This window comes from Corapipo altera, unplaced genomic scaffold (assembly GCF_003945725.1).
Source record: "Corapipo altera isolate COAL_440 unplaced genomic scaffold, ASM394572v1 22, whole genome shotgun sequence".
Classification (NCBI taxonomy): domain Eukaryota; kingdom Metazoa; phylum Chordata; class Aves; order Passeriformes; family Pipridae; genus Corapipo; species Corapipo altera.
The window spans coordinates 15,295,183-15,322,009 of NW_020884886.1; the positions used below are offsets into that span (position 1 = coordinate 15,295,183).

The 26,827-nt window shown below is 39.3% G+C and overlaps 1 protein-coding gene across 2 annotated transcripts in view; it reads left to right on the forward strand.

Annotated features, from left to right (window-relative positions):
- Positions 1 to 26,827, forward strand: part of LIMCH1 (LIM and calponin homology domains 1) — a 180,758-nt gene that overhangs the window by 46,269 nt on the left and 107,662 nt on the right. For both annotated transcript variants that reach the window (XM_027642662.1, XM_027642664.1), the window contains exon 2: positions 22,533 to 22,603. In XM_027642662.1, the coding sequence (XP_027498463.1) occupies positions 22,533 to 22,603 (71 nt within the window). The remainder of the gene's footprint in view (positions 1 to 22,532; positions 22,604 to 26,827) is intronic.

Consider the following 26,827-nt stretch of genomic DNA (forward strand, 5'->3'; position numbering starts at 1 on the left):
CATCCTTACCTGAGATGTGTTTAGTGTTTATTTTGCAAGGGAAAGCAGGTGTAGAAAATTGAATTTGCCTGAGAGAAGGATGTGACTTAGAACTTGATGAGAGCGGTGGTGTTTGTTTAGCATTCTTCCAGTAGAACAGCCACTAATGCAGAAGAAAAGAGCAACACATTCCCCCCACAGCCCCCAGTCTGTGTGGGGAAGGGAAGAGTTAGTTGTTATTAAAAGGGCATTCCCTTGGTGTGGAGGATCACAGATTTTTAAGATCATTTTTAAGATCACATTGACAAGAGCAGTTTGCATTCATTAGCAAGTTACTATTCGGGATGATTAATTTCATTAATAAAGGAGGCTCAGAAGGATGAAAGGATGAAGGATGAAAACACACACCCCCAGCATAGCTTTAGTCCTTTTATACTGCTGCTGCTGATTCCTAGGTAAACATCTCAGCATCCTGGTGAAATCCCCTAATCGTTTTAGTGTGGCTCTGTTGTGTGAAAAGTAGGTTGAAGGTGCCAGAGTACATTTTACAACATTGCCTTCTAAATAAAACACTTTGGAGAATGTTGGATGTGCCTAGCCATGTGCCTAGGCTGAGACACTGCAGGACAATTTGAAATTCAGAAATCTTTTTTACTGTCCCTCAAGTAACAGAAGAAAAGGATGTTAGTGATGTACAAATTGTGTAAAATTATTTGCAAAATGTGAAATCTACTAACCTGATAGTTTGAGAAGAGGGTGAAAAGATATTTCTTTTTGGTTTGGTATTGAAAATTACCTTGTGGCTTCCATGGTTTGCAGCTGAATGCTTGGTGTGTCTCTGTTAAGGAGCTCTGCCTTTTATCAGACAGCCACCTTTGTGAATTTGGGAGAGCTAGCATTAAATGAATGTGGGTGAAGTATATACTGTTTTGACTTCAGGTAATATTTATGGTATCATAATTATGTCAAATAATATTGATGAGAAAAAATTAAATAAAAATTTAAAAATGCGTATTTTAAGATATATGGGGCTGAGGGCACTTGAATGAGTATAAATTATTTTGTGTTTAAGGTGGTGGAATTAGTTACCTATTCAGGATGAACAAAATAATAAGATTTCACGAATGCATGCAATAAAACTGTAGATATTTGTCTTTATGTACTTAGGTTTTGTCTGACATAGAATAAGCAGAATGCATTGATGAATATTTTCTCACGGGCAAGTTAAAGGGAGAAGTGCATAGGCTTGTTTGTTGGGTTGTTGGGGTTTTTTTTAATAAACTGCTTTGGACCAAGGTTGTCATGTGAAAAACATGGATCTCTAATGCATGTTACTGTTAAACAGACATGCTTTCATTCTCATTTGTGCTTCATGGAGCAATTCTACTCTATAACTCTTCTTCTCTGGGACAAACAGCCAGTCGTTCAAATATAGGCGGTAGGCACTTCATGTCTCCCAAAACTAATTATAATTGCTTTAGTAAATTGCAATAGAGTGGTAAAGTAGCCACCAGAAATAAGAATTGCATGAGGTACAAAAAGAGCAACTTTGCCTTTTTTTTTTTTAACCTATTGTATATCTTTTAGAAGTAAACTGGCAGAGTATGTAAGGACTGTTCTCCCTTATCATGGGAGTTTGCAGCACAAGGTTTTTATGACTCCAGTTGGAAGCACAAACTAGCTGAATTCAACTTCTAAAGGTGTATAAGGGATAGGCAGAAAGGGACAGCAACTTGTACGTATCTCAGTTTTTAAAACCTACTTTCAGAAAGACCCTTGTAGATGCCATTCCTGAACAAGTAAGTCTCAAAGTTAAATGGCTCCAGTCTAGAGTTTTTGAGGAAACACCCACACACACACTTGTGTGTAGTTCTGGATGGCTGGTGAGCTGGTTGTTTGTCCTCAGGGAGGCAGGACTAGCTGGATGAGAAGGGGTGGTGAAGCTTCTCTGAGCACCCAGGTGCAGAGGCAGGTCCTTGGGGCTGGTGAGAGAGCGGGGTTGGTGTACAGCTCCAGTGCTCCTGTGATGGATGACTCCTTCATGGCATGCTGGAGATCTCCCACTCACGCTGGAGATCTTGTCCTTTCATTAGATGTGGGAGCCTGGAGATGGGTCTAATCCTTTGGTCTACACACCAAAACCTAGGTGTTTCTTTCTTAGGCTGGATCAAGCGCCTTTTACTGTTCCTTGTCTTGCTGTCAGCTTAAAGCAGTCTTTTCCAGGCTCTCAAGGTTGCTTTTCTCCATTAACCAACAACTGACCATCAGCAAGTTGCCAGCAGTTCTGGGGTGTCTGCAGTCAGCCTACACCCACTTTTTGGAGCCTCTGCTGTTACTCCATGCTTATACTCCACACTGTAGCAAGCAACATGGGGCACCAAGCCCCAGCTCACACAACAAGTTCTCCTGACCTGTTGGTAACCAGCCCAACTGGCCAGGACAGGGCTGCGGCTAAGTCAGCACAAGGCAGTTGGCATAAGGCTTGTGGCCTCTTACGAGTGATGGCAGCATTGATTTTGTGGCACCACTAGGCAATCCATGGGTGGGCTAATCATCTGGATCTCCTAAATTTTTGTAGCATTGGGTGGTTTGGTTTGTTGGTTGTTTGTTCTTTTTTATGTTTGTTTTGGTTGGTTGGTTGGTTAGTTGGTTTTCATTTTTTTAAAAAAAGAACCTGTAAAGTCATGTGTTATGTAAACGGACTGTCACAGATGATGCATTCTGTTACATCTATTAATTTGTAGCATTTCAAAGCTCAAGGAGTTTTGAGAGTGTTTTTTAATGCTGTGGTTGAAATGCATGAGTTTTGATCCTGTGGCTTAATGGCCATAGCATTTTGCTGAGAGCTGTCTTTGAGTGTAACACCTGCTTTAGATGGCTGCTAGTTTTTCATTCACGCATATAGCAGACTAAGTTCTTTATTGCCTAACAATAAATTCCTATAAAAGAAGCTCATTTAGTTCAGGGTGAGATTTTCAAGTAGAATAGAAGCAAATTCTTACTAGAGTCAGTAATAAATCCATATGTAATGTTGATACAGAAAGAGGCTGTTTATTGGCTTCCATATCACTGGGCATACATGCAGTGATCTGTGCTTGCTATGTATCCTCCTGTAATCTCCTTCAAAGACAGTGTAAAAGGTGATTTCATTCTGCATCAGTATAACTGCTTGTGTGGGTTTTCTGGGTTGATAAAACAAAGCATCAATATATGTCAGACCTAGTTCCCTGAGAGTATTGGAGCTTAGAGCAGAATTACAGAAAAAGTTGCATAACTTATTTCCTTGTTTTTCAAATTATTATTTTTGGAGTGCTTTTCTTTGGTTTTACTAAGGGATGAATGACTGTTGCTGTCAAGGGGTTTTCTTGGCAATGGTTAAAATGAAAATATTTGAATTTTACTGAATTTGATTTTAAATAAACTTCAAATATTTTGAATTTGAAATATTTGTTTCAACTTTGAGACAGAGATGATTTGGCCTCTAAGGGCCTTTCTGAACTTGACGGATTTTTTCCAGTAGAGCCTCTAAATGAAACAAATGGCCACCAGGCAATAATGCAAGATAAAGCACCACTACCGTCATAGTGGAGGAGGAAATGCTTATATTTATCTTCTTTCTTACTCCTCGGGAGGAAATTTACTTCAAAAGGTAATGTGCAGACTGCCATTACATCTCTTGGTTCCAGATTACTGCACTTTGAGTAATAGGTGAACCAGAATATTCTTTATATTAAGACACACTAGGATACATAAGGTGCTCTAGTCAGCTGTGATTTGATCTAAGTATCTACTGAATTGAATTCTGTGTAGCTTTGTGAAGGACTGAAAAGTGCTACTGCAGAAGGTGAGAATTATTCTGGGAAGGGAGAGGAAGAAATATGTGAGAAATGAAGCTGGTCACTGGTGTCTCTGATCTGATAAGTAGAGAAAAGCTTATCTCCAGAGAGAGTAACTGAGATGGCAAACGCAAATTGGTACATGAAATGTATTTTATGCTGCTTACACACCTATTTTTTAGCTGCACAACTAGTGGGAGCCTCAGGAACCGAGAGTAGTTTGTTTTAAATCATAGATGATTTTCTTACAACAAAATGATCATTGTATTCTATGTAGGGAAAGAAATTTTAGCTCCTAACTGTAGAGAAGAAAGCTTTCTGTTTGCTTCTGTAGTTTTAGGGAACTTCCAGATAAATACTCAAATTTCACAAGTTGCTCATTTTTAATGAATAACACATTTGAGGAGATTTAGCATCTATTTTTACAGAACTATTAGTCCAAGATTCTTACATTCCTTTCTCTGTGTGTCCGACTTAGTCTGACAGATTTGAACAGGTTATTTTATCGTCGAGAGTGCCTCCATCTCTAATATATAAGTGCTTATCCGTGCCAATTGGGTGGCCTGATCTGTGCAAAGTAACTGTGTTACAGGAGAGATTGGTCCAGAAAAATAATTAGATTTTAAAGGCTGGTGAGAGGTGCATTGTTTTGTAAAACAATATACTGATTAAATAGCTGACCTGAAATATAATATTATAAAACCTCAAAATATGTCTGCATGCAAAGAGAGATTAAAAATCCTGGCCAGGAAGCTGGGTTTGTATAAAGCTATTGATACATTGAGATTTTTGTCTAAGACAAGCAGCTTGTGGCCAAGGCACAAACTGGACCTGGATACCTGTGTCTTAGGCATCATAACTGCAGAACAACTTGTTTTGGCAGTAATGTCTGCCCTCCGTCAGCAAAGTTCCAGTTTTCTCTAGGATTCACTGCACAGTCAGCCTAGGAGCGGCTGCAAAGTTCCTTTCAGTACCTGGTGGTGGCACTGGGAAGGGAGCATCAGCAGAAGCTGATGGTGGTGGGAGGTGGCATGACAGGGGCCCCCAGAGGTCTCAGCAGAGCTCAGGGTGGTGCTGGGCTGGGCTGGTCTGGCAGTGGCTGAGGAAGCTGCTGGAATGCAGGCTCAGGCATCTGGTTTGGCCTTGGAGTGTAACGGGGAATTGACTGACTTTTGGATCAGATAACTGCTTTTATCTCACGCCTTGGTCATATGAGTAACTAGCATATGGGAGGGGGGATGACCTCTCCAAAGCATGCGTATGTTTGGTGTGGCTCTGTGTAGTTCAGAAGTTGCACATCTGGATGCTTCTAAACTTACAGTTTTAGAAAAGAGTTCATTCTTGTCTTCTGTCCCAATAGCAAAAAGACTGAATTTTGAGCCCAGTGGGAAATGTAGAAAATGTCTTAATTGCAGGAAGCACTGTTTTGATCTGAATTTCATAGATATGTGTGTTTAACAAGCCTAACCTTTGGCTGAGTTTTGTTTCTGAGCTTTTTTCTGAATAAGAGATATGTAAAACCTATTAGCTCCTTTTCAAAAACAAATTAAACTCTTAAACGGAATTTTGAGATGAAGCTTTGGCATGTGTTCATTGAATCAATTGAGTATTAAAAATTCCTAGCTAAACCACAAATAGTTACATGTGAAATATGAGAAAGAAAAGCAGCTGAAATGTTTCCAAACACATTTCTAAATTTGTTTTTATTTCACAACTTCCTTCAAAAATCTTCAGTACAGGTTATGCTCAATGTTCGAAACCAGTGAACTTCCTCAGACTTTTTTAATTTGCTACTTGGTTTTTAAAGATTTTAGGAATATAAAAATAGGATTGAACATTTGTAATACTATTATTTAACACAGCTTAGATGTGTCAACCACTGATACTGATGAGACTGAAGTTTCTGATTTGAGTCAGCTGCCTACCATCGTGCATCAGGACCTGTTTAGTCACACATACATCGCAGACACGGACACAAGCTGCAAACAGTTTGTTAGCAGCATAACCTCATGGGTTCACTAATGTGTATAGATGCTCTGCAGACAAAAGTCTTGGAAGGGGCTAGGGAACCATTGCCCTGTCGCTTTCCACTTCCTCTCCTTTCTCACACCCTCAGCCTTAATGCTGGGAGGCTCTGCCAATATTTCTCAGCTGTCTCCTACTCTCTGGGGTTGCAATCAGCCTAAGAGCTGGCAGGTTTATTGCTGATGTTTCTTTTTTCCAAGCTAATTACAAACAGCCTCATAGGTATCTTGTTCTGTGAGTATGTCAAATTGCTGTTTTTTTATTCGGAAAGGTACTCGTTCAGAGTCCTTTTTTAAGGGCTGATCTCCCAGCATTAAGATAACTTAGAGCAGAGATTCAGGTTGTGTTGTGTTCCTGAGAATCTGGAAATAGTCCTGACTTCTAAAGTATGGGAAAAGAAATTATTTGAGTGGTATTTGTTTATGCTAATGCTGCAGTCAGCACACACCTCGTTTTGTTTACTAAGTATAGTCTGAGGGCTGTAGATGTTGTTTGTTTTGATTGTGAGACATGTAAGTGTTGGTCCCTGAGAGGCTGCTCTGTGAATTTGCAAACTGATAAAACCTGTAAAATGTGTTACGTGGAGAGATCATCTTGTCTGTTAAATTGTTAGTTGTATTTAACTGTTGAATGAATGCAAACCAACAATATGAAGACTTAAAAGCCTTTTATGCAGATAGATATAAAAATGGTTATTGGTAAACTTTTGTGCTTAAGGCCATCAAGAAACTGTGTAAGATCTAGCAATGACTTTGAGAAAACCAGCTGTTTATAATGAAATGGATATAATCAGGAAAACCTTTGTTTGATTTTTCCCATCTGGTCACTCCTGTTATTACAAGGGGAAGGAAGAAAGGGTTTGTTTATTTTAGGGCACTTGAAAGAAGTAGCAAATCTCAGCCTTCTTGCCCCGCATGGGAGTTACTAGCTGCAGACAGTAGCACCTTCTCTAACTCTGCTACAGAAATGATCTCCAGGTACCTAAACTGGTTAAGACACAGTTCTCTGTTGAGAACTGAATGGCTTAGTTTTCAGTAGCATTAATAGAAGCTGAGATGGTTGTTATTACCTTGGGATCAAATACCACATGCCTAACTTAAAATTAATAAGAAACCAAACTGGAAGCTCGAGGGATATTTAACTAGACATTAGTTTCCTCTCCTGAGTGGAAATATTTATTTTCTATTCTTAGTGTAGAAAACTGGATAAACTAGAGACTGTGTTATTGCGATTATAATAGCAAGAGAGAAATTATCAAAAATGGTACATGCGTGGCAACAGTAAACAATAGGGGTTTCAAGAGGATGACAGTGTCAGTGAAGGTAAAGGGGTCATAAGCTAGCATTAGGAATAGACTGAAATAAGCTTTGCATTTTCAGTTTTAGGTTCCTTTCCTCAACACAGTATTGTGACAGCTCATCTACATGCATCAGCTTGAATTTCGAATCTTTCTATTTGCTGAGGTTTTCCTCATTATCCGCATGGGGATTTATTTAATAAGAATAAATCACAAGAGTAATGGGTGCTGTGTGATCATGTAGATCACTGACTTGCCCTGGACAAGTCTAGAAAAAGACCTTGAGTTTCATCTGAGTAAACATTTTTGCTCAGCTTTACAAGTGTTATCTTGAAAAGTGTTATAGAAGACACAAATGGCAGATTTGTGCACCTAGATGTTGTGGCCTGCTTCTACTTACAGGGTCTGCAAAGGACATCACTTTTTGTTGATTATGTAGCAAGAGTCAGTATATTTGTTATTGAATTTGCCTGTTGAATACCACTCTTTAGTTTTGATTTTAGAGGGCCATTCCATCTTCCCTTGCTATCTGAAGCACAAAAGAATGCTACTAAAGTGTGAAAGGTCATTTAATATGAAGCTTGTCTCTAGATAATCCTGCTTCAGTTGCTCTAATAAGTGGCCAAATAGGGTTCTGTTGGATGGAGTTATGCTGGAGAGGAGGTGGGAGAAAATGGCATGACTGAATCAGGGAGAAAATCTGCTTTTGCAGCATGGCTCAAGAAGCAGTTCAGACCTCAGTGGAGGGGTGCTGAACAGTGTTCAAAACGCAGTTTCAAATGTTGATTTCTAAATGTTCATTTGTGTTTGCTGTCTGGTTTAAATTGTAAACCCTGTTACATAAAGACAAAAGTTTTAAAGCAGCGTATCTGGTTTTAACCCAGTAACCAAAGACCACAAAGTAACTTAACTTTTATTAGTCTTGGAAAAAATTCTAGTGCTTGCTGGCTTGTGGTTTGGATGCGAAACATACAAAAATAGTGTTATTTTTTCTGATGTTGAATCTGTTTTTTTTCATATTAACAGACATCCAATTTTGTTCTCTTATATCACGATTCTTTAGACAGGCAGAAAGAAGATACAATTAACTCTTGAGACATTATTAAACTTGATAATTTTGTGCTAATACATTATATGGTGTCAGCTCATCAAGATAAAACTGAAATCACTAGAGTAAGTGTTTGAGGCCTCTTCTGCTAAAGTCTGGATGAACATGGATTTTCTAACTTTTGGAGACAGCAGCTGTGCTTTTCTGTAGGAGTTAACCTGCATCAAAAGGACTTACATGTAGCTCCTAATGCATAAAGTACTTTCTGTCTGCAACTTTATTTTTATCCTCATGTGTCTTCTCTTTGTTTTGCCCAAGTCAAAACTTTCAGAAAGCAGAGAGATTCATCAGACTTCATCTGAAAGTGATATGAACAAAATTTATGGGATGTAATTAAGGCATCTAGAACTGCTTGCTCTTCTCGTCCTCCTGCTCCCTTGCCTCTGCCACCCACCATTTGTTGAGGCAGCAGGAAGATTAACTTTCTCTTTTTTAACATAAAAATACTTTGGTTTAGTGCTTAGGGGTAAAAATCAGTGATGTTTTGAAAGGTAGAGAATGACAAGTATAAACAAGTATTATTCAAGGTAATTGGGAGAAAATTTCTAGCAGTTTTTTAAAATGCGGAATCAGAGTGCAGAGTCTAGAAAACACTACAAAAGTACTGGACTTAAAATTTTTGGCTAACTTTGCAGTGTATGGTAAAAACAGATGGTTGGAGAGCGTGCTGATATTCCTGTTCTGGCTAAAATGAGCCAGCTCATACTCAGATACCTGGTGCCTCTCATCATGTACAAAATCAGCAATGGTAGGCTTGATACCAGAAGAAAAGCTAACTTTAAGATAGATGAACTGGCATAGCTAAATCATGTGGTGGTCACAAATGTCTCAGCAGTTCAGTGTTGGCAAAATAACACTGGGTTTCCAGCAGCCTCTCCAACTCAATATAAACCTTTTCATATTCTGCTGAGCAATCTGCCCCTAATCATGGAGTGAAAAATGAGGAAACATTCAGAAACTGGCTTGACTGTTAAGATGAAACTGTCCAAATTTCAGTGAGGTGTCAACTGATGCTTTCATAGCAAATAAACCTGTGTCAGTTTCTTTTCTGTGTTCTTCCTTTTCTTTTTCCCCTCTCATGGGAAGTCTTAAACACTTCCCCTTAATTCTAGATGACAGGTTGTTATCAGACAGCTGTTCCTGGTAGCTTGCTATAGGTGACTGTTGCTTCCAGCCTAAGCTGGGCAATATTTAGCATGAGAGGTTTAGAATTTGCACCTAATAGAGTCAGCTGATTGCAAGAGACACTTTTAATTTTAGCCAGAGAAAGAAGCTTTGGGTTCTTCCTGGTCTTTCTCTTCTAAAACATCACAAGGCTTATCTTAGCTTTTAATGTTGCTTTGGTGAACTTGCAGACTGTCGGGATGGAAAAACTGTATGAGCACGTGAACTCGGCAACAAAGCTCCTGCTGTCATGCAGATACCTTGTCTCATTACAAAACAAGGGGAGAGAAATACAAATCCTATAAGTTAATTCCCTCTCAAAGGAGTCTTGTGGTGGATGCACAAAATATCTGTATTATTTAAATAAATTGTTGACTTGGTTTGCTTTTTTCTTTTTGGAGTGGGGGTGGTGGTGTGGAGTGCGTGTTTTTTTCAGTTGGGGTGTGTGTGGTTTTGTTAGTTTGTTTTTGGTGAGTTTGTTTGTTTATTTGTGTATAATTTTGCTTGTAGATTAGGCAGATATTCCTGTTCTGACAGTTCTGGTTCATTTTCCAGTTTGTGTGACAGCAGTGCTCCTCCAGACCTGCATGTACAGTATTACTGATGAGTGCCACATAACATTGTCAGTACTATATGCTTTTTAAATGGAACAGAGAAATTTTTTATATTTATTTTATATTTAATTTTATCTGTGAAAATCTGTGAATTTTATCTATGAAAACAATTTAGGAAAGTAACTTAAACTATTTCCCTTTTTTATATAGTTCTATGATTAATGAAAAGTTTCAAGATCCATGGATTTTTTTTAATTTCAGATTTGAAGAAGGTCGCTGATCAGTATACATGAGTGTCAGGAGGTACATGCAAAACCGATGTGCTGATAAAGAACTTCAGTCAGGCATACTTCTTCCTCTCATTTTGACAGCTGAAAGTTGTGAATTAATCAACTAATTCTTAAAGGTGCTTTGCAATCCAAGTCCGATAATATTTAAAGATGCTTTTCAATGTTGATTCCTGCCAGTGCTTCATGTTCAATGTAGCATTTGAGTTGCCCTCTTGACATGAGTGAATTACTCTGGATTGGAAAGGGTGAAAATGTCACTGGGACAGGTCTGATTGTGTCAGGGAAGCAGCCAGCTCAAAAGATTTCTTGGAACTGTAGAACTGTAGCAAGTGTTTTGAAACTTGCAGTTCTTATTGTTTAGATTGGAAATGTTAGGCATATTTTTAATAGTCTCCTTTTCCACTCTTAAAGCATTATGGAGAAATAATTACATTTCTTTCCATCCATTTTAGATCTTACATGATTTCCGTTAAGAGTGAAAATAAAAGTAACAGTAGTTAAAGTAATTGTCAGGTTTTCTTCTCTCTTCAGGAATTTATTTTCTATAGGGCTAAATTGATACATTTTGTTGAGAGCAAATTTCTTTTATTCCTCTGACTATGTTTGAGCAAGATACTTAATCTAGTTGCTCCTAGTTCTTGTTTCACCCACCAAGGGCAGAGAATGAGTGCTCATGCAACTCACTGATTTGATAATGAGAGATGCTCATTCTGTGCCTTGCTCCTTGGTCATGTCTATCATGTGTTCAGAGCTGGTGCTTCTGGAGCTGTTGAAGCTGGTGTGCTGCATAATGGATGAGCCTGAACTGATGGAGGCAGCAGGTGTTCTAGTAATAGAAAAGAGCAGTGTTTATTATTGTTGTATGCATCATCAATCCTTCTCCCTTTCTCCCTCTGCTTTCTGTGTCCTCCAAACAAAGGCTCCCTGTATCAGCAGCAGCAGGGGAGAAAAGAGCAACAACTTACCCTGTGTAACATTGTGGGGTTTTGTCTCAGGGGCAGCCTTGTAAATAGCTCTTGATTTGATGCTCTGGGTCTTTGAGTGGCATGTTTATCATTGCAAGGGACAACCATACTGATTTATGAATTCCATTTAGCAGAAAACTCTTGCTGGTTAGTATGTGTAACTGCCCTATTCCATCTAAATTGGATGAATGAAAAATGGCTTTCAATCTAGTACTCATTATGCACTGCAAGATCCCTAGCTCCTATGGGAGCAATCTGTTGAAAGATGGGTCTAAACATTCTTTAGTTGGGGAAAATTGTGATTTTTGGGAGGAGGAGGAGGAGAAGAAGTAAATAGAGGTTCTTAGTTCTGTTTAAGCTGATGACGGCTCTTTAAAGTATCTTTTCAAGAGTCGGCTGTGTTTTGAAATCTTAGAGAAGTACTTCCTTTTCTATTTATAGGCAGTCAAATCTACCAACATTTCATGTTCACTTGCTCCAAGACATCAGTTGATTCTAGCTATTCTGCAGTGTTTCTCTTGTCTGGAGCATTAATGGCAGCCATTATTTCCTTCTGCAGGGCTATTGCCCATCCTTCAGGATCTGGAACAAAGGAGTCATGGAGTAGAGTGGGGGAGAACAGAAGACCAATTTACTCCAGTAGAGGCTGCAGTTGGCTTTCTATCTGCTTGTAATGTCATCATAATTTAGAAAGAAATAGTTGTTCTGTTTCACCACACATTCCTGTTTACTTTCTGGTTTTTGTTTCTTCTCTTATGACAGCATTCTCTTTGTGGCTGTGTTGTGTTTTAATACCAGCTCTAGCAGCTAAGCACGACACAGCTGCTCACTCACTCCCCCTCTCCAGGAAGATTGGGGGAAGAGAATTGGAAAAGCAAAAATGAGAACTCATGGGCTGAGATAAGAATAGTTTAATAATTGAAATGGAATAATAATACATTGTAACGAAAAGGAAAATAACGAAGAGAGATAAATAAAATGCAAAAAAGACAAAGAGTTGCAATAGAAAACAATTTCTCACCAACAACCAAACAATGCCCAGCCAGTCCTGCAGCAGCAGCTCCTCCACCAACCTTCCTGCTGGTTCTACTATTGCTGAGCATGACCCTATATGGTATGGGATAGCCCTTGGGTCAGTTGGGGTCACCTATCAGGGCTGTGTCCGCTTTTAAGTTCTTGTGCACCTGCAAGCTACTTGCTGGTGGAGTGGTGTGAGAAGCAGAAAAGGCCTTGACTCTGTGTAAGTACTGCTCAGCAGTAACTAAAAAATACCTGTATTATCAACACTTCTCAGCACAAATCCACAACATAGCGCCATACCAGCTACTGCAAAGCAAATTAACTCTACCCCAGACAAAACCATAAAGATGTGTCATTCTCTCCAGTTCTCATGCAAGATGCGAGGGAAGAACAAAGGAGGTTTTTCCATTTGTCAGGTTTATCCTGGCTTCAGAGCTAGGGCTACTGGAGCCACTTCTGTTGCCATGCAGCATAACGCTGGAGGTACCTTGTCTCCTGGATGGTCTCCAGAACCATATTGTAGCCTTGTTTCCAGTCCTGTCTCTGATCCTGTCTTTTTTAGCTCCTGACTGGACTCCTTGGATAGACCCTAGACACAGTTCATTGCTTTGCCAGCTCTGATGCCATGAATGGACTGTGTTATCAGTACCAGGTTTTATCTATCAGTTGCTGCCCTGTGTGATTGCGTCCCATCGGTGAGGATGCAGCCTGTGTGGGGCCACCTTCTTCTCCTGGCTTGACTGCCCTTCAAGAGCAGATGGCCCTTGCTGCTCCCTGACAGCACTATAAGTCTAGCTCCACCCAAGGTTGGTGGCCAAATGTAATTTAAAAACTGGCTTAGCTGGAAAAGCATTCGGAGTGTGAATGCTTTTCCTTAACTCTGTCTCTATAGAGGCAGGAACAAAGTAGATCTACTTCCAAAGAGTTATTAATGAAGGTCTCAAGAGTTTATGACTGAATTGAGGTTAGCCCTCTTTCTGCAGGAAAGTGAATCGTTTTTCTTCAATCTGTAATTTTTGAAATGCACATTTTTTCCTCTGTAGAAGTGTTAGTAATTCTATGGTTTGTTGGCAAGTGGCTGCAAACCTGTGGCACATGGCTCTGTTCCTGCTGAAGAATGTGCCAGGTGATGATCCAGAGTTCAGAAGGAACATCCAAGAAGCTCTCAAAAGGGTTCTGTTTTCTCTCTCTCTGTTTTATTTGAAAGGAGTATAATTTTGCAGAGCTATATTGACAGCACATAAAATTATGCTTTTCAGCAGTTTCTGTATGACATATCTCTATTCCCCATGGACTGTTTCCTGCTTTGCTTGCTCTGGGCTTCCAGGCTTATTGTCTGGAAAATCAGGTCTTAAAATGCCTTGCTGAGCTATTTTTTTTATATATCGAGAGATATGTGTATATATATTCAAATTGCACAGACTGTAAATGGGACACTTTCCATATGAACTTGCCTTGATAAAACTTGACATTAAATTTAAAGGCTTCAAGGTAGACTGGTGCCTACTGATGCTCATCATTGGCATTTCAGAGCCTTCACTGAGACCTGAAGACATGAAGTGTCATCTTTAAATGGCTGGTTAAATTTAGTAATGATTTGCTCAAGTGAACACCTGATTTCTTCAAAAAGGAAAGATGATGTCTCCTAGCAGACATTTTTCATTGGAAGAGTTCAGTAGTTGTACTGAGCTTTGGTAGTCTCTCTGACAGAGGTTAGTGACAGGCTGAAGTGCTTCTAGTGTTGTGCCTCTCTAAATTGGAGCATCTTGTCTGTTTGTATTCCTGTCTCTGTGAAGCTTTAAGTGTGTGCAGTTCTAAAGCTGATTGCCAAGATGCGTGTTCCTGCCAAAAAGCAACATACTGGTGTCAAAAACTTGCTTGTCCAAGAAGTAGCACAGTAGTCTTGTAAAATATAAATGCAGCGATTAATGCAAAATAGGTTAAAGCAGTGTAATGGGGATTAACAACTCTAGATACTGCAGTGATCCCATCACCTCCTACAGAGCTGTTGATCTCTTCACTGCTTTGAGGGTGAGACAAGACGTTGAGTTAAACGAAGAGTCTGCTGCCTACATTGTGTTCTGCTCTGCCTCTGCAGCTGTAATTAGTTGTCAGAGCTTTAAACAGTTCTGATTCAGGGCTGTCTGAACTTTCTAAAGCTGGAGGAGAGAAAATAGAGGGTTTTATTAGCAGATGCTTCAGTTTCAACATATAGATGATGCAACATAGCATATATTTTGGAGGAGCAGTTTTTCAAGACTGGGGAATACTGCAACTAGGAAAAGGAGTTAAAGGATAAAACGATGTCTGTTTTGATCCTTTGCTCTTTTAGAGATGGCCAGAAACCCGGTTTCCTGTTCTACTGGATAGTTGCTAGTGTAATCAACTTGAGACAAAGGAAAAAAATTCTCGTGGCTTTAGCTAAAAAATCTTTGGCTTGGTGATAAAATGTGAGGCAGACATATACTGGCATGACAGCTACTCTGAGTTCAGTAGCCAGAGCTGCTTGAGTTATCTCCTTCCATCAGTACTGATTCCAGCTTCAAAAAGGATCACGTTAGGCTAAAAATAAGGGCTAAATCAACAATTTCTGCTTTTGAGACTAGTTCCCTGAATATACTTTTCTTTCTGTATGTAACTGAAGAGGCACAGTAGAAAGCAGTGCAAATGTTTGTCTGTCCATGGCAAGCCCCAGGGAATCACTCGAAAAGAGGTTGGAAAATTCATAATAACCTTTATCAGCCTTTCATTTTTCAGGGAGCAGACTGCTTGTTAGCCTGGTTGGGTAAGAAAATAAGACCTTGGGAAAGGGTGTTCATGATAGCGAGGAATTACTAGTCATCTTTTCCTCTTCCCTTCAAAGATGCAGGAACTGCCATTATGTACTGGTTCACCCTGAAGTGGGATAGGTTATGTGGTAGTAAAAGTGGCAACTGAATGGGGAACTTCATCCAGACAATGTAGAGAGGCCAGACTCTCCAGACAACCAGGACTAGATTAAATGAGGGCCTTGAACTGAGGAGGTGCATTCTTGTCTTCTGGTCTGTTGTACTTGTTGGACTCAGATCATACATGCTAATCCTGATCTCTGCTCCTCTGACCATCTGCATGGGGTCTTGTTTTTACAGAAAAGAGTATGGAGCTAAAGAGTGTGTCATTATCTATCAAATACAAGTTATTTTCCAGAAATAATGCTTCATCCTCCTTCTCCACAATCAAGAAGGAGGATGAACACTTTACTGATAATTCTATGGCAAAAGCCTACACCCTGCCCCCATTTTAATTCCCATTAAAACTAAGAAAGAGATGATGGATCCCATAGTATAGGAAATAAATTAGTTTGGGTGGGTTTTTTTGTTTCTTTTGGGTTTTTTTAGCAATAAAAAGAACCCTAAATTGAACAACTGATTGAAACTAGTTATCCTAGGGTGATCTGTCATGTCTATCATCTGGTACTTAATTTTGATAATACTGCTTGAAATACAGGTAAGAACTTGGTTACCCATAAAACAATGGTGCAGTGCAAATCTACTGACTGTCAAATACAAATTGGATGTAACATATGACCTTCTGCTAGGTGAAGCTTACAGCTTGTGCTGCAGCCAAGAGAAGTCTGACAGAAGTCGCTTTTAAGTTCTCTTGCTGCTCTTTGGTCTCTTTCTCCAGAAAATGTTCAACCTTGAATGAAATGTTTTGTGCCGCACCCACCCCAAGGGGAAGGCGGCAATGTCTGGCAATGCACCTGGGAATGTATACAAACAGCATTAGGGAAGGCAGATGAAAAAGGAGGCTGATTTTACTCTATCATGAAATTTTAACACTCTTTAGCAGCTTGCCAGCCAAACGGGATTATACTACCAGATGTCCTGGCAGAAATGTGCATGGCTCGGCAAGATCATAAATCCAAACAACGTATGGCAAGCCTGCATGTATAATACCACTGTTAGCAGAGCAGAATTTTAGTGTGGAAAGCTCTGGTGATGGGCAGGATTAGTAAGGACAAAACATTTCCAGACTTAGGTTTAGAGCCTTAGGTAGGGTAAAACTCTCAGATTAGCTCAGTTGTTTAAAGCGTGGTGCTAATAACAGCAAGGTTGTGGATGTGATTCCCTTATGGGCCATTCACAGAAGAGTTGAACATGACGATCCTTGTATGTCCCTTCCAGCTCAGAACATACTGTGATTCTGTGAATAGCTGCTGATTGTGGTGGTCAGTTAACTGGAAAATGGAGGAGCCCAATGATGCATGTGCCTTATCAGCAGCAATAAGCCTCGTTTGCTTGCAGTTGTCTTTTATCATGTCTTGGCCTTTCAGCAGGCAGAACTGTAGTGCAGCTGCTCCAGGGTTGATCTCTTTACCAAAGACCTGCTAAACTCAAGACCTGAGTCAATGGAGTAGTGTTGCTCTGTAGCAGTTCAGAGTTGCTTGTGGTCTTGAGCATAAGTGGAGCTCTCTTGCTTTTCTCTTTGTAAATTCTTGTTTAGTAGGAGAACAGGGATGGTGGAGGCCTGGAGTGGAAACCTGTGTCCAGTGGTGCATTTGTTTTACTATTCTTTCAATATTTCTTATGTTGTATTTCCTAAATAGAATACTAACTGAATCTCTTCTTTTAGTCTACATATTAAATACAGGTGTCCATTCATAGGATCATGCTCTCACTAATCTGTGCAAAGGATCACAAAAAGCCCCAGCTGTTGTGGTTATTTTAGTTGTTGCTCCCTTCTTGGAAAAGAAAAGGCACTGACTAGCATCCATTAGTAAATATATTATTCCTTTAGTGAGGACTTAGAATTGGGCCCACCAAAGGGGTTGGGAGTATGTTTATATCAGTGAGTATGGTTTTCCCATGCTATATGTGGACACCAAACTGTCAGCTAACCCAACAGGCAGTGTGGCAGAAAGGAATTGAAAGCAAAAGGGGAGAATATGCTGTCCCTATTTTATTCTATTGCTGCTAGAACAAGTGGAGTTTCTATGAAGAGTAAAAAGAGCGAGTCAGCTCTCTGTCTCATTAAAGAATAATATGAGGGTGAATAGTCAGAGGAAAAGAACAAAAGGAACTTCAGCACAGGTAGTTCACTTTGCAAATTGCAGTTAAACCTAAGTGACCAGGAAGTGAAAGATCTAACAATAAATAATGTTAAGTGTTTTCTTTGCAGATTAATCTTGCTACCCAAGTGCGAAATTGCCCCACATCCTCCCATACATTCTTTAATTTTTCAAGTTCCATACCACAGAATTTCAAATGATTCATTGCTGGCCACATTAGTCATTCGGAGCTCATACTAGTTTTGTCCTTGAAAATAGAATTACACACTACAGATATTTGTTTGCACTTTTATTGATTTAAATAATGAATTACCTCAGTACTATAAAGTCTTGGAAGGCTTTGTGCAGAGTGCTTGTCATCATTCAGCTTTCCTGGAAGACAGGTATGCTTAGATGCATTGTTTGTTGCTTCTGGATAGCTCCATTCATGCAATTTTCAAGTTTCTCTGAACTAAGTCAACCAGCTTCCTAATATGTGTAATAAAGCTGTTAAGGACTGGCTTGTATTGCTATGATTTTAGCTAATTTAAATCCCTCTGTAAGAGAGAGGGAACTCCTACCTAGATGATGTGTCCCCTTTTGCAAACAGACATTGTGTGATCAGTACATGGCTGAACCAGAAGCTGGTGAAGGATCTCCAAGTCCCATTGACCCCACTAATGTGGTAAAATTTTGGGCTGCAAATATGAAGCTGACTTTAACTGGTCAGGGTTGTTTAGTACAGAAATCTCTTGCCTCCGTTATGTAAAAATGGAATTTAACTTGCGCGTTCATGTTATTAGCTCAGATTATATCTCAGAAATGGGGAAGTAGGAATTCATTGCTCTAGAGGAGCCAAATCCTGATGTCCTAAAAGCTGTCATGCTTCTTTTGGTCATTTGTGTTCCCTGATGCTTATACAGTTCAATGCTTTCTATTTACATACCTGTTATTATTACAATTTAAGCCTTACTTTTATAGCTCCCTTGTTAAGTAGCAGGGCTGACTTTTTTAATTTAAGTAAAATATTATGTAGAGGGAAATAATGGTTGTGCAAAATAGAAAAGCAGCATGCCCACATACAAAGAAATAGCCAGCCTACGAAACTTTTTGAAAATCTTTCTCTCTTTACTGTCATGCTTCACAAGCTCTCCAAAAGGCATAATGAGGAACAAAGACCTCTCTTTGCTGTGTCTCTATTTTTTTTCTCTGCATAACATGCCATTTTCAGATGTGCACGTAGAAAATGAAGCTATTTTCACTACGTTGTCCCTGATGACCTAGTGTTTATTCAACTACTTATATCTTGTTGGCCGAGATAAATTTCACCTGAGGCCAGCATCTGCTCGGTAATTTGTCACCTTTTCTTTTTCATGCCCCTAAGCTGTTTTGACAGGAGAGGCTTTGCAAGCTCCATCTCAGGAAGCACCACCAGCAATATAAAATGCAAGGAAAACAATGTAAACCGAAGCTTTGTGAAAATAAAGTTGTGTAATATGGCACTGGTTAGTGGCTGGACGACAGCCATCCTTGATGGCATAAATTTAGTGGCATGTGTAACTGCAAAGAACAAAGGAGTTAATCAGCAATAATACTGTATATAAGAAGCCTTACTGTGTGCAAATACATATTAAAGTTGTTGCCATGAAAAACGTCTATTACTCATTTTAGGTTCATTTTCTGTTGTTAAGTGGCAGGGAAACTGAGAAATGCATCTGACACTCAAATAATTACCCTGGTTGCAACACTTGCAGCTTTTTACAGAGAAGAAAATAGCATCCAGATGAAAAATAAAAACAACTCCTCACATTAATGAAGCACACAATAATAAATTATGCTGTTTCAATTCTGTTGTCTATTCTTAATTTACAGTATGACATGACAATGCATTTTTTTTTCTTCTCAGCTTTATAGAACTTATTAAAGATGTGGGAGGCTTTTCTAATTATCATTAGCAGGATACAGCTTGTTTTGCCTTTAAGGTACTTCGTTCTAACTTTAGTACCCCTGCACTGCAGAGAATTACAGTGTTCTGTCATTACAAAGTGGATTGGGAGCTCTTCAATGTATCCTGCATCCTGCTGTACTGCCGATGTGCGCTTGTCTGTACCAGAGAGGTGGAGACAGTGTGAGGTAGCAGATGAGTTGTGTCTTCAAAGCATGTAAGATGTGGTAGTCTGGAAACCCAGCCTTACAAGAAAGGCCAGGTCTCAGTGTTGTCTCAGTTAATATCTTGGGGTTTGGTGTTACTTTTCTTTTTTTTCCTTTCCTGAAGGCAGCAGTCCAGGATACATACTGCCTTGCATTTGTTCATGACTGGTTTTGTACAGGTTCAGTTCTGAACACCAGTTCTCTGTAATATGACAACTGATGGGCTAAAGATCTCTTCCTCCACTTTCCAGTTTTCTATACCTGTTTGCAGATGGACAATTTCCTTTTGTCCAGTAAAGCTCAGTAGAAGCACTGTAAATGCTACCCTCTAGTCCTTGTGTCAGCATTTTCAGAGTTTCATCCAGCCAACTGGAGGCTTTTTTTTCCAGAGATGGAAGATAAGCTAGTAGGAACAGATGACTGCTTAGATTAGTAACGTGAGCGTGGTCCTGTGATGTGTGCAGCAGTTTTGTGGCACAGTGGCTAACGCACTGCTTTCCTTTTTACAGGGGTTTGGGCAAAGTATGCACCTTTCTATGTGGGACTCTTGTGTTTGCAAATGTGGGAGTGCCAATCCTTTTGCTTGCAGTCCCTTTAAATGCTCTCTCTGCCTGCTCTCGGTGTGCTAAGCAGAGGTTATCTCAGCAATGTGCAGCAGGATAGCCTGTGGGCCTGCAATAGTTGTTCATGAGGGTATGGCCCAAAGTTGCCTCTGCAGAGAGGGAGGTCAGTGTGTGTGCATATGCCAAGAAACTGAGCTCTCATTTCCTCTGGAAAAGGTGGATCCAGTTTCTTGCTCCTCTCAACCCCATTTTGGGTTTATCTTTGTCATTTATAATGTCATCTTCATGCTTATTTTTAGTTTCTAACCTTTCTCTATTGAACTGTTTTTTCATTTTAATTGGCTATATCAGGAGACTTGTACCTGATTAATGTTTTCCCTCTGCAGCTGGATCATCTAGAACAGGCATAAACCTTTCCATGCCTCATTTACTTCCAGTTCCTTTTCAAACAGACATGCACTGTTCCTGGACCTTCCTGTCTTTCCTCACCTCCTGTCAGTGTCTGTTTTACCTCTTGCTGGATGAATTCATGTGCCAGCTGTGCATCTGCATGTCATGCTTTTATTCGTGCAGCCAGAAGTTATGTATGAACCCTTCCTGCATCATCAGTAATGACAGCAATACTCAGGTGACAGCTTTTGGCAGGTAGATTCTTACCTGAATTGTGGTAACAGTTTCAGTACTGCTTCCTGCTAAATGAGGGTCTTCAAAAAATGCCTAAGAAGACTGATTTCCATAGCTGGGACAGTTGGTGTTGAGCAGTGAAATAAGATGACTGTATTTTTTCTTTAATTTTTTTTCTGCATAGATGAAAAAGCCACTTAGAGTCAAGCTCTTACAAACTAGCTCTTCCTACTCCTTTCTGTACTTTTTTTTCTGTACTCCTTTTTTTTATGGATGAAACAAAAGTCAGTTTTGATATGCTCTGCCTGTCATCCATCTCAAATACTAATGGTTTTATTGTCATAATTTCCATCTGTCTCAGCAGATCAAGATTAGACATGATTTACTATGATTAGATATAGTTTAAATTATTAGAGATCATTTACTACTGGCAAGTTACATGTGGTTTCTTCAGAGGTATGAAGGCAACGCAGTACCTTGTTCTACTTCATGCGTTTGCACAAGACATGACTATCAGCTGATGCGCTTATGATACACTTTTCAGGGTATGGGGATTTAAAGTTTGTGCACTGTCATACCAGGTTGCTGGAGAAGTTTCTTCACATTGAACGAAACGATATGTTTATAATTTAGAGGAGTATTAGGTTTTAGGCTTTGCATTTGCATTTCAATTAAAAAAAAAAGTGTTGTTCTCTGTCTAACACTGCATAGCTATAACCAACATTTCTGAAGCTGTTGCATTTGCTAATCCCGTGGGAAAGTGCCAAACTTGTCAGTTTTTATAAATTGCTGTCTTTATGACAGGAAACTGGGAAGGGAAGGTTCTTGTATCTGAATGTAACAGCAAGGAGAAAACAGGGACGTAAGGACAGATATGTCCCCAAGTCACTATTCTCTGTGGCGGAAGCAACGCCCAGAGCAAGCGTCTTACTGAAAGATTGGATGCAAGCCATGAGAACTCTATAAGTATCTGGTAAATGTTTTGGCGGGGGAAAGAGAAGACCTCCTGGAGGACAATTAAAAACTTTTTTTTGCTTTGTATTGTTTCTTTTCAGTGCTCTCTAAACTATTTTTATATCCTTCGTGGTGGTAATAAAAAGTGTTCTTTTAACTGAACACGTCATCTGTTGAGAATGATATGAGGATGAATGGCAAGCCATTGTCAACATGGTAGTGAGTCATAAATGGGGGTTCAGTCATGCTTGTAGCATCTGGCACCTCAGGTGAGATTGGGGTTCCTAAAAGGTTTCAAGATGGTCCGACCCTGAGCAGCACAGACTGGCGTAAGAGCCTGTGACGCAGAATGTACCTCCTGGCCTAAGCGTCCATGGTGGGACTATGAGAAGGTGCCTAAACCTTGGCTTTCACTGAGGTTGTATTCACACTCACAGTTGACCTGCTGATGTGTATTATCGTTTAATATGACCAGGAGTATTGAGGCATGTGTCTGAAGGGTCATGCCAGTGCTTCCAATTGCCTTTGCTTATTCTATAAAGATGATAGGTTAAGGACTAAAGTTCAAGCCTGATACAAAATTTTTAATGTGGTGCAAAAAAAAAAAGTCATAAAAATACATAGTTTGTCTAAATACAGTAGTTTTAAAATTAAAAACACTATGAAATAAAATTTTAAAAATATTCTGAAGGCTGCATTGTAGTTTTTGGTTTGTCATTTTTGGTTTTTACTTCTGGAAAACAGTTCTATTATAATCTGTAATTGCACTGGCCACAGCAAATACTTTGTTTTATACGTTAAATAGCTTGATGAAATGGGAAGGAGAAATGGGCATGACTTAGTCCTTTGGCAAGGCTTGTAAAGCTCAGATGTTCCTTATGTGGCAGATGCTTTAACTGAATATTATGAATTGTTCTTGTAAAGCTCACTTTCTAATAGATGTCACACTTTTGTTTCCCCTACTCTTTTGCAGCAAGTGACAGGCAGAAGTTTTGGTGAGAAAGATTTTCGTTCCGGATTAGAAAATGGCATTCTTCTGTGTGAGTAAGTAACCCTTACAGTTTTGAGCCTTGAATATAATCATGACTATGTCCAATTGTTGGTTTCCTTTTGAGAGTTTTAACATTGTCCACACTGGTATTTCACTGCACTATCATATCAACGCCAAAGCTGTTGTTATGGTGAGGGCTGAAATGTGGCTTAAAGAATACAGGTTTTGTGAAGTGCTTCCCTCATTCCACCCCAGCTCCTTAGCTGAGTTATGTAAAGAAAAAATTCTGTTTGCTTTTTGGTTTCCTTTTATTAAAAGACTGTAACCACAGATTGGCAAATGATGTTCCACACCTGCCTGCAGATGTCTCTGCTACAGTGAGGCGTTTTGGACCAACTCCAAGTCTGAACGCTGTCAGGAGTTGGCCATCTGAATGCCATCAATACACAGCTGCTTTTATAGTTTCTGGAAAGGTCAGGCATCCTCTAAATTTTACCTAAAGGTGTGTTTGAATGATGTGTTTTGTAATTTTTGGACAAGAAACACAAGTTAGCTTTTGCATATTTCTCTCTGTGGTTTTAATAGTGAGTTTTTAGGCAAAGTCTTCCAAAACCATGTTATAGGCTTAGATGCCAAAGCTGGTGACTTTTAAGAGCAATTTGGCAATGTGCCCTGATGCTCTTAATCCTTTGAAAATCAGGTTGTCAGGCATTTGGGAGAATCTGCTGGTCTGAATCACCTGTATGGACTGGTTTCTTTCCCTGGATATGCATGGTTGTCACTGAAGTTCATAAAAGCTGTCTTTGCACACCGGAAGGATGAAGCTTGTGCAGAGCTGAATTCATACTGAAATTCATAAGAGAGATCTTCTGAGACATTTAGCTGGACCATTGCAGCTATTTGATAAGTTCTATACTATGAAAGGTACTGAACTTGGAAACTGTTTCCAGCAGTAGAGTTGAGCTAATATCCTGTAACTCAACTCTAGGTAGTTTACCATAGATTCAAAACCTTCTTGTGTAAATACTGTTGTATATCTCACTAGTGTCATTAATCAGACAGCTTGAACTTAGATGTTAAAGGGAAAAAATATAAACAAAATTATATGATTATTTTGATTGTAGTTGCGTGTCTTTGCTGAGGAGTGGTTTTGGTTCTGTGAAACTCAGAAGGATCATGTAGTTTACTTTGTATTTAAGGGTTGCCTCTTGCACAAGATCTCTCTCATCTGTGTGTTGAAGCGTAGTGCTGTGTGCTGAATCACTTCACTGCTCTTTAAATGTTAAGGTTGAATTGTGTTGCATGAAAAGCAAGGGATATGGATTTCAAGATTAGATTGAAATCTTATCTACAAGTAAGCAGAGGTAGTCTGATTTAAATGCTGTAAATCTTTAAGATGGAAAACATAACTGACTAATGTTTTGCTAATGAAACTAATAAATATGTATTTCTTAGGAGGTTGCGAGCAGGTAATAAGTAATAAGCAGGTCAAGGGACAACACTTGGTTATACTACTGAATTGTTCTGTGATATTGGGCAAATTGCTCGTCCTCGTTTACCACCTGTGGATCAGTGCAAATCAGCCTGAAGGGATCTATCTCCTCAAATCTGAGAGGCCGTGATGTTTGTATTGTATCCCACTCTTTGTTGGTGAGCTGTGGTTAGTGAGTAGAACTGTATTAGGCTACAGAGCATCAACCAGAGAGCTATCAGTTTGGCCTTCAAGTTTGGATTTCTGATGATTAACAAACCATGGCACCAGCAATAAAAGTGTGCTCCTCACTGATTCATGTGTGAAATGGCACAGAGGGAATCTCCATCTCTGTCTATAGCAGGGTTGTTGGAGCCTTATGCACAGTAATGACAGGCCCCCCTCCAATTGATGCCAATCTCTATGTCCTTCACAGTCTACAGACTCAAGCAGACATCACTACACTGGTTATAAATGATTCATTCACATCTGGCAACAATCCATATATTTTAATAAATGAAAATGAATACAACTGTGTAATGCCAAAAGCTCAGACTGTTGGGATGAATGTGTTGTGGGCCACCATCCTGACTAGCAGAGCAGTCCTGGATGCGTATGCTTGCCACAGGCAACCACAAGCCTCGCACCTGGCTCTCTTGTAGTGGTTATGCTGTGGCTGGCACCTCAATCTGGCCTCACTATAACACTGTATAGTCATATATATAGTCATATATATGACATGCATTCAACTGAGGAACTGAGGAGCATATTTAAATAGTGCAGAATGCCATAAGCAACAAGTCGACAGATGAGACCAACACAAGCCCTTTCTTCTTTCTGGCTATTTAAAAGCCCACTTGTGTAGTTGCCCAGACAGTGCCGGCTCTAATTGTTCACCCAGCTGTGCTGAGAAGCCAGTGACTACAACTTCTGTTTGTCTGAAATGACTTCATGGTTTTTTAGCATAGCTGTCTGACCATCAGTGCAGATAGTGATTTCAGCAAGGAGCATCATAGTGAGGGGGAGGCAGTTCTTGCTTTGTGTATTATCTTCTTATGCGCAAAAACTGAGGAGTTTCCTGCCTATGTTTCTGCATGGGTGGGCAAATGGAGTCATGGTGGAAAGCTACACGATGCAGTAATACAACACCAGTAGCAGGAAATATCACTGGAAATTTCATCCCCAATTTCTGCTCCAGCACATGTTCAATTCTTTTTTTTTTTCCCCTTGTTACATAGCTTTAACATTTAGGTTTGACCCAGATATCATAAGAAACTAGAGGATTAATCAGGAATAAATTAGATCTGGTTGTTGCAATGCTTAGGTGTTCCTATGCTATGGACTCAGGCATCCGAATGAAGGTTAATTGCAAAAGAAAAAGCATATGTTGCCTCTGTCCGCCTGGCCTGCTGGTTTGAGTGGTTCTGTTGGGTTTTTTGAAACAGCAGGTAGGGAAGTTGAAGTTGCTTTTATTTCTAACTATGCACTATTACTAAGTTTAAAAACTATTAAAAAAAAATTTTACATCTTCCTGCAGATTTGCCCGATTGTTAAGTTATTACTGTTCCAATATCCTTGTACGTGCATTTTTAAGGTTTTCCCCTTCTTCTAGCTGCCCACCTCCCCTTGTCCAGCTCTGCTACTGCAGGATTCCTTCCTTCGTATTGGACATTCAGCAGTTAAGAGAGGTCTCTGTAGGGATGTCACTTCAAAAATCTGAGTTAATTACTTGCTTTGATATTACTATCCAAGGGGGATGTATATATATATCCAATATATCTGTAAGAACTTCTGACACGTAATTTGGATGGTGTTTTCTCTCAGGCTTTCTCTGGAATCTAGCAGTTGTGCCACCCTGAAAGTTTGTATTAGTGGTAATGAGATTCTTATGTCAGGAATAGGACCAGACCATAAAGATGAATAACAACAACAGCAATTGGGATATGGATCCTGGGCAAAAGACCTGAAACAACAAACTCAAACTGACTCCAGTTTCAGTACTAGCAGAAATTATTTGGCTTTGCAGTGCAGTCCAGCAGCATCTTGACTGTGTGTAATACCTTGGATTCTGTATGTAGAACAGTTTAGCTGCATGTCTGGTTTATGTATGTATGAAAATCAATTTATAGCAGTACATGCAGGCATAATAAGTCTTTGATTTTTCACAAGCATGAAAATTCTAACAAATATTTAACTGCATACTTTGAGAAGTAATGGCATAAACATATAAAAGTGAAAGAGGACCAACAGTATGTGGTTAAAGATGGATATCACTTTCATATGCAGCACTGAATACCAACTTATGAGCACTTTCCCAAACTTTTCTTTGTTTCTTAGAGACACTTATTTTGTATATTAGCACATGGTGTTATGTAGCTTAGTAAGATGTGCAGAAACTATGCTTATTCTTTGAAACTGGGACTCTCTGACTGATAACTTTTTCGTTATTTTTTGAAAGAGCAGATACAAAGGTGTTTTACTTCATTTAAGTAAACATGGTAAAATTGGGTATGTACAGTAAATTAAGGAAAAAGTTTTACACCTTTTCTCATGCAGAATAATATGTAGGAAAGGCAGTTCTCTTCAGCTATTCACATTAGGAATATATGCTCTTAAAAAGTTCGAGAAAGTTTTTAGGTTTAACTTTTAAATAAAAAAAGGTGAGAAGTTAGTCAATCACATAGATTATTTTATTAGTATTTAAAGAAAATGTGAAGTGTGGCTATAAATCTGAGTGAGCTGAAAGTGATTGTGATCAAGAATTACCTAATGAAATTTATCATTTACTCTGTCATAAGAATAATTT